The following is a 14,869-nucleotide window of genomic DNA, read 5'->3' on the forward strand; positions in this document are numbered from 1 at the left end:
CGCCACGTGACGGTGACGTCGGAGCGGCGGCCACGCCGAGCAGAGGCGAGGTGGGAGGGGATGTAAGTAGCATAGAGCCGAGAATGGCTGCACCTGCTCCAGCCATCAATCGCTTGCTTTTGGACGGTGTGCTCGGTCCGCCCTTTCGCGGGCGGCGGTTGTCTGAGGATGCCATTTAATCAGATGTCGGCTCGCCTGAGCACTGTAGGGAAAGGACGAGGTTCTTAAAAGACGGGGCGTCCGGCTTTGAAGTTGGTCAGGATAATGGCGACGCCAGTCTAGGCTGCAACCAAGCGGCTACTTATAGTTATCGATTGTTGTACCTATTCAAAACGTTTCGGGATTCTCGAGCGAAGGTGTGCAAGGAAGTCAGGGAGCAAGCAATGACATCGGGTTGGGGCCGCTTGAGGGAATAAATGAGCTCGCAATACAGCCGGCCGGCCGGCACAACCGAGAACGCGAGATGGAAATGCGATGCCGAAGTCGCTTGCTTTGCAGTGCCAAGAAGCTGAAGTTGGGTTAGGATTGAACGGGAAATCTTGAAAGGGGAGGGGGAGATGAAATGAATGCATAGCCCTACAGTCCCATCCTTGCGAACTAGAAGTAGTCAAGAGCACAAGCAGGTCAGAATATAGAACAAGGGGAAAGTTCAGAGCGCTTGACTTGAGCACACGCCGCAGGCTACCGCGAGTGGGAAAGGTGCGGGGTGATCAAGCTACCGCATGAGGAAAGGAGGCATCAGCACCCGGCATCGCCGCAGAGTACTATACAGGCAAACGCAGTGCAAAACGTTACGAGATTAGACCATGAACGAAAGGGCGACACGTAGGCCGAAAGGCGATACACAGGAAGTCCATGCTGCGGGTCAAGCTTGTTCTTAGAAGCTGGAGAAGTCACTCGGCAGCGGTGAAGGGGCGGTGAAGACTTGCCAGCAACTGTGGGTTCGCGCTGCCACTGCAATAAAAGCCCGAAAAGGAAATATCATCAATGGCCCAGCCCTGCAGAGCTTGAGTCAGTTGTCGGAAAAAATCGCTGGTCTCTCTTCTGCCCCACGGCGGTCTGCTCTTTCCAGCTGCTTCAAATCAATCAATTGAGGGGCCCCTTTTGCGCCTGCTGCTGGAGATTTGTCCTTGAGCCGTTGGACCTTTTCCGCTGGCCGAAAGTCCTTGCATCAGTGCTAACCTGCACCTGTCCTTATGACCCCAAGAAGAAGCCCCAACAGAGTCCAATTAATGTCTCCCACATGAAACATCGCGGCAGTGGAGCGCGTGATCAGCCATTAGGCTCGATCAGTTGAGTTGCACTCTTCGACAACATCAAACGGTTTGAGGGAGCAACGCCCATCCATCGGTTCAAACACGTTGTCAATGCGATTCCGTCCAACGGAAACAATATCCCCGGCCCATCAAACAATATCCAACCTTGCCGGTCCACATACTAACCTGATAATATCTTGCATGTTGCTGAAAGGCTTCTCCAACGGATATCAGCGCCAGCGGCCAGCCGTTGCCTATGGGATGTGATGTCACGTGCCACGTACAGACGACGGGACTGGAGGGATATTGCGGGAATGCGAGTTAGGGTTGTTCCCTCAAGCCCACCACTGTGCTTGATGCACACACCAACTGCGTGCATCAAGAAGCTCCGGAATTCAGTGAATGGCGTGAGTTTCGATCGTTGCTTTCCTATCGGTTAAACGGTATCCCTCCTACATACGGGGTCACACCTTCCACGGTGCGTACCCAAACTCCACGCCTTGTTGCGATTGTAAGTCGCAATAATGGCGCCATAACGACAATCATCAAAAGCAACTATTCAAAATCAGCTCAGACAGTTACTCTGTTGTGCAGCTCTTTGCACGCCATCGCGCATTTTTTGCTTCTTTTCGCAGCGCGGACAAGAATGTGGAGCATGCCGTACACGAAAAAGGAGCCTGACAAATTCGTTTCAACATAGGCCGATCGGATTGGAAGATTCCTTAAGAGCGTGCGATTTTGCAACTACTTCTGAACGATTGACGGCCATCTGCAAGTATGTGACATGACAGGTGGCTTAGCAGGCAGATAAGGATGAATATTTATGAAAGCGGCGCAGATGACCATCCAGTAATTCGCAAACCTCGATTCACTGGGCGATGCATTGAGGGCATGCAGTTGCAGCATGCTTCGCGATGGAATTGCACTCGTACGGAATTGCACTCGTACGGAACGGCGCAATCCAGTTCCTTCCATTTAGAGTTGGCCTCACTCCACAGAGCAGGCAGGCTGATGCCTGACGTGGCCACATATCCGCCGGCGGTCCTTCGATGTGCATACGGCAGGTGTGGGATTCAAGGTGCCAGTCCGTCGCTCTAACAGCTCTGCGGAGAAGAGGAACCGTTGAAGGTACGTACCTCGTACTTGTAGCCTTTCGTTTGATGCCAGCTTGAAGGAAGCATCTAGTGATCTTGCGGAACACTACCTGTCTTCGGATTTGACCATTGTTATGTCACGCTACTGGCTGGCAACGCTGTCCCATGGTTTCGCGTCCATCTTGGCCTTGCCTTCGTCGGCCTTCATGCCGCTAACGTAGATCGAGTCAGCATGCAGTCGATGAACAGCACCTTCACCTAGAAATCAGACAGACCTTGCGAGGCGTAGTTGTTGGTAATATCTCCCGCCAGAACGTCCTTATCCTCGTCAGAAAAAGGGCTTTGGGGCTTAGATGCCTGAGAACAGTAGACAAGTGCAACGCATGAGTCGATATGAGCCGAAGCCTATCCGAGACAGGGGGGCTGACGGCGATGCGGTATGTCGAGGTATAAGCTAGACCCCGAACGCCAACCAGGTAACCTTTGTCTTCGTAGCTAAACTCCAAGTCAATCCTATGCGCAAATACCCGTCGGGCGAAACCTTTCCTTTTGCTACTTCTTATGCTACACTCCGTGGGACTATTAACATGGCGATAACGCCGTCTGATACTCTCCTTGGGTCACAACAGAGACTTATCGCTGGAAAGTGGAATCATGAACCATGCCGGCCGACGTTCTGTGTGATTCATAGCTGCAGGAGGCGCAAGGCTGAAGGCTCCAGAAACAAGATGTGCGCAGACAGTAGAGCTGCAAGCGACCACGAGAGTCATCGAGAAGCTATGTAGCGACATGAGATCTGGCCTTTCATACTGTACAGATCCGTAAGCATCGAACGAGCTAACTCCGGCTTACGTTAACATGCTCGAGAGTCAGCGAGTTGACGTGGCGGCACGTGTATTACGTAGGTTGAGAATGTATCTAGCTATATAGCACGTTGGCATTTTAGGACTGACAGTGCTACAGTGGCAGAATCGGCATCCTGTTTCTCTCGTCTCCCCAATCAAGCTCAAGGACCAAATGTCTCTAGTCCCCAGGAAGATAGCGAACGGATGGTTATCCGCGCTACAATTGACAGCCAAGCAAGTGCAAGCGGCCTTTATCAGCGGCCTGGGTATAATACCATGCACCATACATAGCTCCCTGTGCGGGCGCGGAGCGTTCTGGTCCACCTCAATACATTCAGATCTATCTGATGGCAATGAGTCCCGAGCCCACTTTCAAGGAGCAAACATGACATTGCGTAGAGGGATGCAGCACGATGCTGTTGGGGATCAAATCGAAATTTGTCCGGTGGCACGCCATGACTCGCATGATTTGCACTGCTCTCAGGACCACCTTCGATAAGCACTGACGGTACGTGAGGCAAGCTGACGAAAAGGGGCCGGTGATGAGAAACCCTCAGCCGGGACGGAGAGATTGGATGACATGGAAGCGACTCTATTCGCAGTCATCTGCAAGGCTGCGGTGACGGCTCATAGTTGTGCCGCGTAAGTCAGGCGGAGCGACGAGTGATGCGCGAACGACCTTGAGCTTCATGCTGTCCTTTGAAAAAGAGGATGAGCGACGATTCCGGCCGGCAGCAGGTCCCAATGTGGCGATCAGCAGCGCCTCCTCTAAGCTGGCCACATCTTCCGCCACGCCTTTTACTGCGAGCCTAAGCGCCGACGGTGGCTTCGCCCCGAGCGTCCCTAAGAATCCTGAGCCCGATGCGAGCACAGAGGCAGGATGAGGGCTGCACTCGTTACCGCTACCGCTGCTGCTCTCGGCGTCTGACTCTGAAGACATGCTCGAAGCGGATGCCGCACTAAGCGGCGGCGTCTCTAAGTCAGATGCGCCGCCATCCGGCAGCTGAGGCGAGAAGGGGAAGAACGGCGCTTGCCTCGTGCAAGACGAAGACGGACGCATATGCCCCGCCTCCGAGGTATAGTCAGAATGACCTTGCCGGTGCGCTAAAAGTGGTGGCCGGCGCTCCAGAGTGGCTTGATTTGCTTTGGCGAGACCAACGTCGATCTGCAGGTCCTCGAATCGCTTCGCACTTCTCATCCGCGCATGCGTCGGTCGCCGTCTACTACGTCCTTCACCGAAGCCAAAGGCACCTTGGAGAGTAGGACTGAGCGGCGGCAGACCGACAGTGCCCTCGGAATCTTTTGCGTCTGTCCAGCCGCGATTGCGACCGAGAGACGATGCTGATGTTCCGGCAGCAGCAGCAGCTCGAGGCGAGCCAAGGGGCGAGCTTGTATTGCATGACAAAGGGGGGGCGCCGGCTTCACGAACGCCAACAGCTGAAGACGCCATGAGAGAGGGCCACACAGAAGCTACACTCTGAGAGCGGATGAAACGCTGCGCAGACCTCGTAGGAGTAGCGCGTGACGGCGACGGTGAAGGCAACTTGTTCATGCCACGTTCCGCGTACAAGCCGCAAAGCCTGCCTTCCATCTCGCGGAGACGAGACGCTTGTAGGGAAGTTCGAGCGTTCGCGTGGACGTCTCCCTCTGAGTTACCTGCAAGGAGCGAGTCCAGGCTTCCGTCCATGGTCAACGAGTGTGCAAGGCGTGGCAAAGAGCGGACGCATCCAGAAGGCGTAAAATCGGCTCGCGAGCAGGTGCCGGTGTCCAGCCAAGGCCCCGAGAATACTAGACTGGGGACATCGGATGCGGTGGCGTGTCGCTTGCGACGCAGGCTCAAGCTGCCGCGTGGCGTGTTGGGCAAAACGTCATTCTTGCAAGTCGGACTGCTGTTCGCCCCGCTAATGGTGAGGAGCGGCACGCTGCAGATTGATGCGGGCGAACCTGGGTGTTGCAGAGGCGAGGGCTTATGGTCGGGGTGCCATGGATCGCGGAAGCGCATGGTGATGCGAGGACGCTGCTTGTCATACTCGACGTGATCGAGGCAGTTTGCGGTAACGAGTGTGACGGCTGATGTCGAGCGAGGAGGAGCGAGCAGTCCCAGTCCTGGAAGCTCTGTACCATTCACCAGCGAAGTGCGGGTCGAAGATATGGATGGCGTAACGGTGGGATGTTTGGTGTGTCTGCTGCGCCGTTTCGGCGAGCTGGTGTCAAAGTTGCGCAATACACCACGATCCACAGGGGTTGACTTTTCGTCAAGCGTTGGCATCACACGCACACTTCGGGTCGGTGAGTGCGTCAATTGACGAGGGCAGAACGCTGAGTAGTCCTCGTAAGCGTCGCCGAGGAAAGGTCTTCTTGGCGCATTTCGAAGGGGAGTCGAGGTCGAGGCAAGTCCAGGAAAGCGACTGGGCGCAGCTAATGCCTGGAGAGTCTCTTCGATCGTGCGGTGATCTGCAGTAACACGAAGCTCTTTTGCAGCACCAGTTGACGACAGCGTTGCACGGCGTTTGCATGGAGAGCTGTTTGTGCTGTCGGCACTATTTGCCGAGCTGGCACGTCGATGTCCGTCAACTCTGGGTTTGCATCTCCTGGAGCTGCTTGTAGGGGGCGAGTCGGAGTCCGAAGACGAAGAAGACGAAGACTCTGCTATGCCGGAGACATCCTGCAGCTCCTCGAGGCGACTGCGAAAAGGCGCTACTGATGGACGTCGAAAGGCAATAGACCTCGAAGCAGGGGAAGCGATGCTGCTGCTGCTTCTGCTCCGTGGTCGCGAGCCCCTGCGCACAGGCATATCGTCCTCGTCGTCGGTCGAACGAGCATTGTCCGAAGGGGTGCTGATTGATGGATCATTTTGCTGTGCCGCATTGAGAGCTGGCGTTCCCGAAAGCCAGCTTGCGAGACTGGATGTGGTCGGAAGTCGAGCCGTCAGCGACGATGGAAGAGCGATTAGATGAAGGGCAAGCGTGATACTCGTGTTGGCGCCGCTTTTCGTTCTCGCACTCATCTCGGAGCCCACAGCGCTGTAATCACAACTGCGCTTGGAGATGGCGCTGCTGTGTGACTCCGTCATGTCCGATCGATCCAACGGTTTTCTTGTCCCAGAAGCGGCGGGTGGGACGAGCTTGGAGCGGGATCCGGGTAAGACCGAGTCCGCTGATACGAGTCCAGAGCCTGGCCAAAGTGATGTAGAATCTTTTGTACTACTTTGTCGCTCATCCGGCCGCACTCTCAGAACCGCTGGCTCGGGCATATTGGCAGGCTGAGCCCCTCCCGAACGTGCTGAAGACTTAGAAGTGCTGCTAAGCTGTGAAAGTGCACGAGACAATGCGCTTCAACACGGTGGTCGTCACTGATATTTCATGCGACGAGCTCACCCACCAGAGTGCATGAGCGAGGCGCGTTACAGAGAGACTCTGCGTCTGCAACACGTCCGTGCACAGGACAATGGCGAGGTCGCTCGTTTCTTGATATTGGTTGTCAAAAGGGACCCTATGGCTGAAGGAGGTGGATCGATGTGTACCATGGGGTCGAGGGAACCTCAGAATCGAATCAAAGAGTCCGCGGGAATGGTGGTCGAAGCGGTACCGAGATGATGGAAGCAATCGCCGTCCCCACGTTTTCTGACAGCTTGATGGAGTAAATGTCCTGCCCGAGGAACCTGACAGGGAGGAATAGGCTTCAAAATCAGGGCCAACACCGCCTCGGCCCTGATTGGCAGGTGCCAAGACATACCGGATTCTTAATCCGACTTCAGTCGTTGACTGGCCCAAAGCCAGGCAGGTCAGGCAAGGCAGACCGACCGACTGGGTGTGCGCGAATGTTGTGTGAACTAGTCTGTGAGCACAAACTGTATCCGCTCAAAACGCCCGGCAAGAATTTGGCAAGCACAAAAGACTCGATTTGAGTGTGGGGGACGAAGTTCACTGGCTCGTATGGGGTGCGATGTATTAACGGTCAGGGCTTACTATTATAGCTTCTTGACCGTTGGCCGCGAACACTTTGGGCAGTGGCGACTACCAAGTTCGTCCAGCCGCCGCCCAAAATGGTAGTAAGCACATGAAAAGCGGCCTCTCGGTTGCAAGACGGAACCGCTCCACAGCCGACTGACTTCTTGGAGCGGGGTGATATGATCGGTCACTCCTCACATCCTCAGGGACGCCACACAGTACTGGCACGAAGGGGGAGGTGCACGCCCAGGAATTGGGTACGAAACGGATTTCGCCGGGGCTTGCGGCTCTTGAAATGGACAGGTATCTGACAGATAACGATGAGAGATGGTGCTGGTCGTCGACTGACATTGACAGGTCTCTAAAAGGAAAGAGGCAGCATGAACTGGCTCCTTTGACCGCGGGCCGGGTTGGTGGTTGGGTGGCGACTGTGAGCAAAGAGGGCGGAGGAGGATGAGAAAAGCACTGTGTCACGTGTCGAATGAATGTCGTCATTCAACTCCCCCCCCCCTCCCATTTCAATACCATGGCTGCTTCATAATGAGCGCATTTTCGATCACATACAGTGGAAAACTCGGATGCATGCTGGGCGTCAGCATACAACTGAAATACTCTGGTTGCCAACCCCTACTCTAAAGGTCTGGCGACCGACTACAGCTGGACCGCCACAAGCGCCGCTACCTCGTCTCTCAAGAACGCTACATTGATGTAGCGCCGCAAACGCACGGCGCCATGACGGGCAGCGCCAAGCCATACAATGACGATCTTGCCTCTATGACTCCAGTGAGAGGGTGGAAAGCAACAGCGCTTGTTGCGGTCCAGCTATATACTGATGACCCAGTACATACTTGTGATCTCCGCCGTCGGTGACAGATAATGCGTTGGAAACCCGATGCGTTGCAGCCTTATTCTTGCTTTGGCCACCCAACGAGAAACGGTCATGCTGGGGAGCGGCTCTATTTTGCTTTGTTATCTCTGCACCAACCATCTCTTTTGCCCAAACACTCAGAACTTTTTAGCAAGACTTGCAAGTGCTGTTAGCAGGTGGAGAGCTTACAGGCATCCTCATCGACTCGGACACGCCCACGATCAGCCTCGTCGCGCCGGGGTGATAAGAAGATCGACTCCCTGCTTGCCGCCGGAGTGTCCTCTCTCAGTTTCGGCAACACCCATGCTCTTTGCCGCTTTGGCCATACTCGCTCTGGGGTGAAGCGCTGGGCCCAGAGGGTGCCGTAAGCTTTCGGCAAGCCCAGAGCTTTTATCGCTTTCAGTATTACCAATACGAGGCGTATGCAGCAAGGAAGGGAGGGAGAGCAGACGTAGGGGATGTGCTGCATACTAGAAGGTTGCTCGTCCTTGCTTCTTCCTACTAACTTCGCTCAAACAGCAGTCAGTGTCTTATGGACGATGAAGGCTACACCTGGTGGAGAGCAGGAATAAGTTTCCCATTAGCGCATCCGAAAGCGCCTCAGACTCTGTCTTAACAGCTACAGGAATCAGTAAGTGCCAGGCCTAATCATTCGCGACGTTGTGGACTCAATTATTGTGCATAAGAAGTAATTCCATCAAGCGAATTCCCATTTCCTCAGTGCATCAGACAATCTGTGCCAGTGCAGCTGCTACTGCATCTCGCAATTACAGGCATCTTCAGATCTTGCAGACGTGCGAGCCCCCATGCCGACACTAGCTTATGTTACCATGTGATCATTTATGGAATACTCGTAGATGGGTACGCTCAGCGCGCAGTTTCCATCCGAGTCGCCGGGGTGCAAGAAGAAATGACTCGAGCTGGTGGTGTTGATCCAGATCTCATCGGCGGAGGAGAAGTTGCCCGGTGACGAAAGACGGGGAAGAACAGACAAAAAGGAGCGGCGCCAGCGCGGGATTGCAAGGAATGACGAAATGCAGGCAGGGGTGAACGAGCGAAAGGAATGCACGTAATGTGAAAAGCCCAATAGTCTGGGAGGAAGATCGGGGATGATCTCGGTTCTGGCGACGTGCTGCAGAGGGAGGATGCAAATGCCGAGTTGCTGACCCACGGCTGGCCCAAAAGGATCGTAATCGAATTGATCGCATGGCATGCAAAGTTGGCCGATTCGATGGTACTGATGGCCGCGCCAAGTGAGTGGCCTGTAACCAGCACCTGCGCAGAGTACTTTGATCAAGAGTCTTGGCTTGCGCCAGGATGGCGTCGACCATGTGTAACCAGTCTCCGCTAAGGCATGGTACAGCTTCGAGCCGTCAGGAACATGGCTGGCCAGTTTGGAGATGGACGGTCTCCAAAGGCGAACTGATGCTGTCGCTCATGATTGATTTCTTTACGGCATCCACCATGCCCCCTTATAGAGATGACTAGTGACTAGACCAATTCGTGCCAGCGTAGGCAGGATTTGAAACCCAACCTCAGGTCATCGGCTCTGCAGATGCCCTCGCCTGTCGAATGTCGACTGCGAGAAGAAGCAGCAAAAACCTAGAAGGTCATCATGGAAACAGAGTGACAACTCGCCCTCTTCTGACTGGCACGATGAAGATAATCGGCAACAACGAAAGGGAACCCCCAAAGGGCCACCCACAGATGGTGGCGCACATCCGGATGCTGAAGCCCTGGAAGGTGTGCATGCACCATGTACCGTGCAGAGGGAGACCGTCTCGCTACAAGTGCATTCTCTGCGGCCAATATGATGATAGATCTATTGTTTCTGGAGAGAGTCACCATGTGCGATGGTTCACCCACCTTCTCGAGAAAGGGTCGGAATCTGGACTGTTGTGCCGTGGCACAGTTACAAGGTGCACGGTCCACGCAGTTGCGCGCCAGCACATTTCCCCTTTCTTTAGCATGAAGAGTCTTGGCTGAATCTCCCCTCCCGCTTCTGAGCCTATCGCCAACTTTGTCTAGGATGCTTCCTTGTTCGCAACGGGGGCCTGCATAAACCTTAGCTTGGCCATTGAATGCACGCGAATCGAAAGGTGCTCATGGGAAGCACAAGAAACCTATGCGCAGGTTTTACTAGTAGGATTGAATGCAAAGGTACATTCGATCGCATCCTGTGTGACAGCGCCAGCTCAGACTCGCGGCCTTTTAGGGGAGGGGGCATCTTCATCGTCATCATCATCATCGTCGTAAGAATGGATATATCAATCAACAGTTGCCTCTCCCATCGATCTTGACTCCGGCGTATGTGCCGAGATGGTCTGAGGTAGAGTAGTCGTAGAAGGGAACGCTCCAGGCGCAATTGACATTCTCGCTGCCTGGACATGCAACCAGGCTGTTCGAGTTAGCAGGGCTGATCCACACTTCACCGGGCGAGCTAGTCCAAGTGAAAACCCAGGTGTCAGTCGCCGAAAAGTACTGCTGCCTCAAGATCAACTCACTGCCAGTAGTCGTCACCGTGAGGTGGGAGGTGCGGGACGGGGTCCTTGCCGTTGTTGACGTGCTGCAAGTTGAGGCTCTGGCTGAAGACATAGTTGCCGGTTCGCGGCTGTCCAAAGATGATCGTTGTCGCATCGACACCGTGGCAGCTAAAATAGGCGCTGTCGAGCGCAGCGATCGCCGCGCCAAGCGAGTGGCCCGTGATGAGCACGCTCGCAGACGGGTACAGCTGCTGTGCTGATTTCACCTGCGAGAGGATCGCCGCGCCGGTCGCGTCCCACGTCTCTTGAAAGCCAAGGTGGACTTCCGAGCCTGACGGCAGGCAAGATACCAGGTCCGAATTGGGCGCCACAGCATTTGCCTTCAAGTCATTTTCGATGCTTTCGAAGGACGAGGTGTTGGTGCCTTGGTGGCTCACCACGATCCTGTTGAACCGCCAGGGGTATCAATCGAAAGGGTTTTCAACGGGTGGGCAACAACGGAGCATGTGACGGTCGACTCACCTGTTCTTCGTGGCCGAGTAAGCCACGTAGGCGAGAGGAACATTCGTACCGTCGCCATGGGTCCACAGGACTTCGGCAGTGTTGACCGTGTCCCCGACCTTTTTGTTGTAGCAAGTGCATTGTAGAGGCGCAAATGGCATCGAGCAAGGATGGCCATGAGCATCAAGAGCGAACTATGACTGTGACAAACTTAAACGTAGCAATTGCTCACCTTTGGGGTGCAGTACGCAGCCTGCGCCCAGCGAGCCGGGTCTTGGTAGGGGGTGATGTCTGCGATCAGTGTCGGCTGACCAGTCGAAGGGGAGGATTCACGCCTGGTGAGCGGCGATCCTAAGACCACGGTGGATAAAAGAATTGGGAGCAGGGCGATGTGTGCGTACATCGTGAAGACGGAGCAGGGTACACGCAGCAAGAGGTTGAGCGGGGTTGAATTTTTTTGGGAGGGGGGCAGAGGCATGCGAAAGGGAGTAGAAATGGCAAATGTAGATTCAGCACGGGGAGGGCGGCTTCACATAACAGCCCAGTTGGTCAGGCAGGCTCGGCCAGACTAGCATTTATATGTGCTAGCAGTCTGCCAAGGTGCAATAGGGTGCCCATTCGCGTCAGTCGTTGAGACTCGACACAAACAAGAGTCTGGACAGGATTTAGACAGGATCTGACAGGACCCGAGTCGATCCACTTCTTTGCCAACCATGAGCTATCGTAAGACTCAACCCCATTGGGCCGTCGCCTATAGTTTGACTCAGGCAACAAGGTCTTCATCAGTACCTTTCGACGCTCAGCGGTCCTCCAGCTGTGTGCATAGTCATCGCCATGCACCGCATGAAGGCAGGCAACCTGCAGCATTGTCGGCACTGCATGTGCACAGTCGGGGCAGCGAGAGAGCAAAGCCCTTGAGATGAATGCACTGCAAAAGAGGGCTTCGGGTGCTGGGAGACATTGTCCATGACTCCACCGGGCTGCTTGAGAGCGGCTGCATAAAGAGAGGAACAAAGTTGTGTGCGGGGCCTGGCAGTCACTACAAATCCGCGGTCGGCTGGTCAACACGCTGGCGCACTTTTTAGCATGGGATTCTCCATTGTCGTGGCCGGCGGACCGCGCGGACAATAATCCGTGCCTGGTGAGCCAAAACCGACTTTACCGACCACGTTGTTGCCTCAACGAGAAGCAAAAATATCGATCTCACAGCGCATCGACACAGGTCCATGGCTCTTCGGTCTCTCTCGATCGCCTGCCTCGTCGTCATCCTTTTGGCTCCTTCCCTACATACCCCATGGACAGAGGAAGTCTCGAAGTGGGGGAATCTACTTCCAATATACGAGTTGTACATGCTCATACATACTTGCGTACGTACATGGAAGCAATACTGGTGATTACAGGGCACAGGCTCACACAGAAGGCAGTAGGACATAGTTGACCAGCGAAATAATGATTTGGAGAGTTAGCTGGCCCGACCGCCACCAGCTCGGCCTTGCTAAGAATCGGGAAAGTCACAGGCCAAGGTACTGATAGAAATTGAGTGAACTATATCCAACCCTAACTCACTCTCTTTGATGGCAATCGATGATCGTAATCCTAGCAAAATGCGAAACACCCATCACACCCACTCCACCTCGATGTCGATCACATTCTCCAGCTCTCCAAAACCTCAATCTCCATCCTTCGCCTCTCGCCGGCTCATCAACCGTCTTGCACGTCACAGCGACTGATTCACGTCGGACATTGAGAAATTTGCCCTGCAATTTTGTGTCCTGTGACGCGGGCGCATGATCGGCTGAATACGTCTACCAGGGCAGGTAGCCAGATCATAGACTTCGTTCGCATCAGCAAGGTCGTGCACGATGGCCGCAGCCAAGGTCCACGAGAAAGTCGTTATCCCCTCCTCGAGCTCAAATATTACCAGCAGTACCGGAAGTGAAGACTTGAACCGGACAAAAATTCTCTTCCAGCTGCGACAATTATCGTTTCCCGATTGGGCCAAAGTGGGAGCGAGGAACCCGAAAGAGCTGAAAGGTGCTCACAAAAACAAAGCATCTTTTGTCGCTTGGAGCTGTGATGGGAACTGGCTGGCTACATGTGGCGATGACTGCGTCAAAGTGTGGGCGCCAGAAAGAAGTGTGGGTTTCACCTTCTCCAGTATCAAATGCATGGTTGCTGGAATGCTGATTGCTTTCATCACATTGCACACAGACGGATGTACGAGGTGCGAAAGAGCTCAAAGGTCACGAGCGACCTGTAGCACAGGTACGATGGGACCCTAGCAATCCAAACATCCTCGCAAGCATTGGACAGGATCGGACACTTCGGATATGGGACAATCGAGGTGAGCAGATTTGCGAGGACCTGTGCGCCGGCCTGGATTGACGACCTGTGCTGCTTTGTGGTAGCAGAAAACGATAAGGTCTCAGTCGCACAGCTGCCATCCAACGCGCTCAATCTCGCCTTCCACCCTTCTTCGCGGTATATTGCAATCGGTGACCGTGATGACCGCGTTAGCTTGTTCGACGTGCGTATGCTCGGCAGCGGCGATAGCGCAGCAGGCGCACCCAGCACCGGCTCAGATAGCACCACAGCAAATACACGACCTACCGCAGTACCTGTCGCGCTTATTCGGGATGTCAACCAAAAGGGAGAGCTGATCAACGAGATCGCCTGGACGCCAGACGGGCGGCAGTTCGTGCTGACCAGCAACACGGGGACGCTGAGCGCGATGCAAAGCTCTACGTTACTGATCGATGAGACCTCGCTCCAGTCAGCTACAGAAAGGAGACTAGCTGGGCAAGCGCCGACGAATGTCCTACCGTGGCGGACGACGCACTCGTTCACCGCGCATACCGCCACCATCTTCTGCCTTGCGATGGATCCATGCGGGCGTTACGCCGCATCCGCGGGGCAAGACTCAATGATCGGGCTTTGGAACACTGCGGACTGGACCAGCGCCGAAGCAGGGATGAATGCTAGCGCGATGACAAACTCGGTGCACAGTTTAGGCTTTAGCGGCGATGGAGAATTTTTGGCGGCAGGCGGAGAGGATGCTTGGGTGGAGATTGTGAGTGGTACATTTTTTGCCCAAACGCCCATCTTGAAAGCGCATGCTACTGATATGATTCCTGCATGCTCTTCGCGCCTGCCCACCTATAGCTGGCGACATCCACAATGGCATCAGTCCATCGGATCCCGACACCGCTCGGCGACACGCCTTCCGTTGCATGGCACCCCTGGCGCCACGTGCTAGCGTACGCGTCCGATCATTGGAATGCGAGTGTGCACATTTTCGGGCTGTGAAGCGCTGTGCTGGGAGATTAGCAGCCCGACCGTCTGGGCAATCCGAGGAACAGCGAGGAAATTACATGTGTAAACAATCATCAATGCCGAACAGTTACGATTTTGCTTCGCTCGCTATTTTGGATGCATATGATGATTCGTGCAAGCTGATACACTCTGCCTTTCATCACTTTGCCGAGGGATGATTATGAACAGCTCGGCGCGTTACTCCTCGCGAAGGAGATCCGAACCACTCATACTCACGGCTCGCTCACTTGCAATTCAATTTCGATGCGTGGCTATTTAAACTCATGCCAATTGACCCGGGTAGATGAAACGCATACAGCGGAACGAGGGCAAAAAAAACAACATACGTGGTAACTGAACGTACACCTCCCTTTGGTTTATAATGAATGTGTCATGTGAAACATCATGGCTCCGTAGTGTAAGTGGCTATCACAGCGGATTCTGATTGATGGCGTTCGCGTCATGAGTTCATCTTCCGCTAATCTGGGTTCGAGTCCCAGCGGGGCCTGACTTTTTGCATCCTCTTCCCTTTAATGAATGTAATAAATACGTCTCTGTGA

The 14,869-nt window shown here is 54.5% G+C and overlaps 4 protein-coding genes and 1 non-coding gene across 5 annotated transcripts; 3 read left to right on the forward strand and 2 right to left on the reverse strand.

The window, feature by feature from the left end:
• The first annotated feature begins 3,251 nt into the window (after positions 1-3,251).
• K437DRAFT_42178 (uncharacterized protein) lies at positions 3,252-3,741 on the forward strand. Its single transcript, XM_013384869.1, has one exon. The coding sequence runs from the start codon at positions 3,368-3,370 to the stop codon at positions 3,692-3,694; it is 327 nt and encodes a 108-aa protein (XP_013240323.1). The 5' UTR covers positions 3,252-3,367; the 3' UTR covers positions 3,695-3,741.
• Positions 3,742-3,787: 46 nt separating this feature from the next.
• Positions 3,788-6,448, reverse strand: K437DRAFT_270918 (uncharacterized protein; the record flags this gene model as incomplete). The annotated part of the gene is made up of 1 exon (XM_013384870.1): positions 3,788-6,448. One exon carries the CDS (start codon positions 6,446-6,448, stop codon positions 3,788-3,790), a length of 2,661 nt encoding a protein of 886 aa, XP_013240324.1.
• A 3,620-nt stretch (positions 6,449-10,068) lies between these two features.
• On the reverse strand, positions 10,069-11,968 carry K437DRAFT_259859 (alpha/beta-hydrolase). Its single transcript, XM_013384871.1, has 4 exons — positions 11,230-11,968; positions 11,019-11,116; positions 10,518-10,940; positions 10,069-10,453 (listed from the first exon to the last, which is right to left on the reverse strand). Exons 1-4 carry the CDS (start codon positions 11,473-11,475, stop codon positions 10,285-10,287), a joined length of 936 nt encoding a protein of 311 aa, XP_013240325.1. The 5' UTR covers positions 11,476-11,968; the 3' UTR covers positions 10,069-10,284.
• Positions 11,969-12,664: 696 nt separating this feature from the next.
• On the forward strand, positions 12,665-14,416 carry K437DRAFT_259860 (WD40 repeat-like protein). Its single transcript, XM_013384872.1, has 4 exons — positions 12,665-13,135; positions 13,209-13,341; positions 13,406-14,067; positions 14,160-14,416. Exons 1-4 carry the CDS (start codon positions 12,860-12,862, stop codon positions 14,301-14,303), a joined length of 1,215 nt encoding a protein of 404 aa, XP_013240326.1. The 5' UTR covers positions 12,665-12,859; the 3' UTR covers positions 14,304-14,416.
• A 300-nt stretch (positions 14,417-14,716) lies between these two features.
• On the forward strand, positions 14,717-14,817 carry K437DRAFT_t61. Its single transcript has one exon. It is a non-coding gene; the product is annotated as a tRNA-Gln (tRNA).
• The last annotated feature ends 52 nt before the right edge of the window (positions 14,818-14,869 follow it).

The sequence above is a fragment of the Tilletiaria anomala genome (genome assembly GCF_000711695.1).
Source record: "Tilletiaria anomala UBC 951 chromosome Unknown K437scaffold_143, whole genome shotgun sequence".
In the NCBI taxonomy this organism is placed as follows: Eukaryota; Fungi; Basidiomycota; class Exobasidiomycetes; order Georgefischeriales; family Tilletiariaceae; genus Tilletiaria; species Tilletiaria anomala.

Bases quoted from the DNA above. Each gene is read 5' to 3' on its own strand.
- K437DRAFT_42178 (XM_013384869.1), top strand. From the start codon at position 3,368: ATGTCTCTAGTCCCCAGGAAGATAGCGAACGGATGGTTATCCGCGCTA.
- K437DRAFT_259859 (XM_013384871.1), bottom strand. From the start codon at position 11,475: ATGCCTCTGCCCCCCTCCCAAAAAAATTCAACCCCGCTCAACCTCTTG. The intron at 10,941-11,018 runs GTGAGTCGACCG...GCGGTTCAACAG, and splicing joins TACTCGGCCACGAAGAACAG to GATCGTGGTGAGCCACCAAG. The intron at 10,454-10,517 runs GTGAGTTGATCT...CACTTGGACTAG, and splicing joins CACGGTGACGACTACTGGCA to CTCGCCCGGTGAAGTGTGGA.
- K437DRAFT_259860 (XM_013384872.1), top strand. From the start codon at position 12,860: ATGGCCGCAGCCAAGGTCCACGAGAAAGTCGTTATCCCCTCCTCGAGC. The intron at 13,342-13,405 runs GTGAGCAGATTT...GCTTTGTGGTAG, and splicing joins TCGGATATGGGACAATCGAG to CAGAAAACGATAAGGTCTCA. The intron at 14,068-14,159 runs GTGAGTGGTACA...GCCCACCTATAG, and splicing joins AGGATGCTTGGGTGGAGATT to CTGGCGACATCCACAATGGC.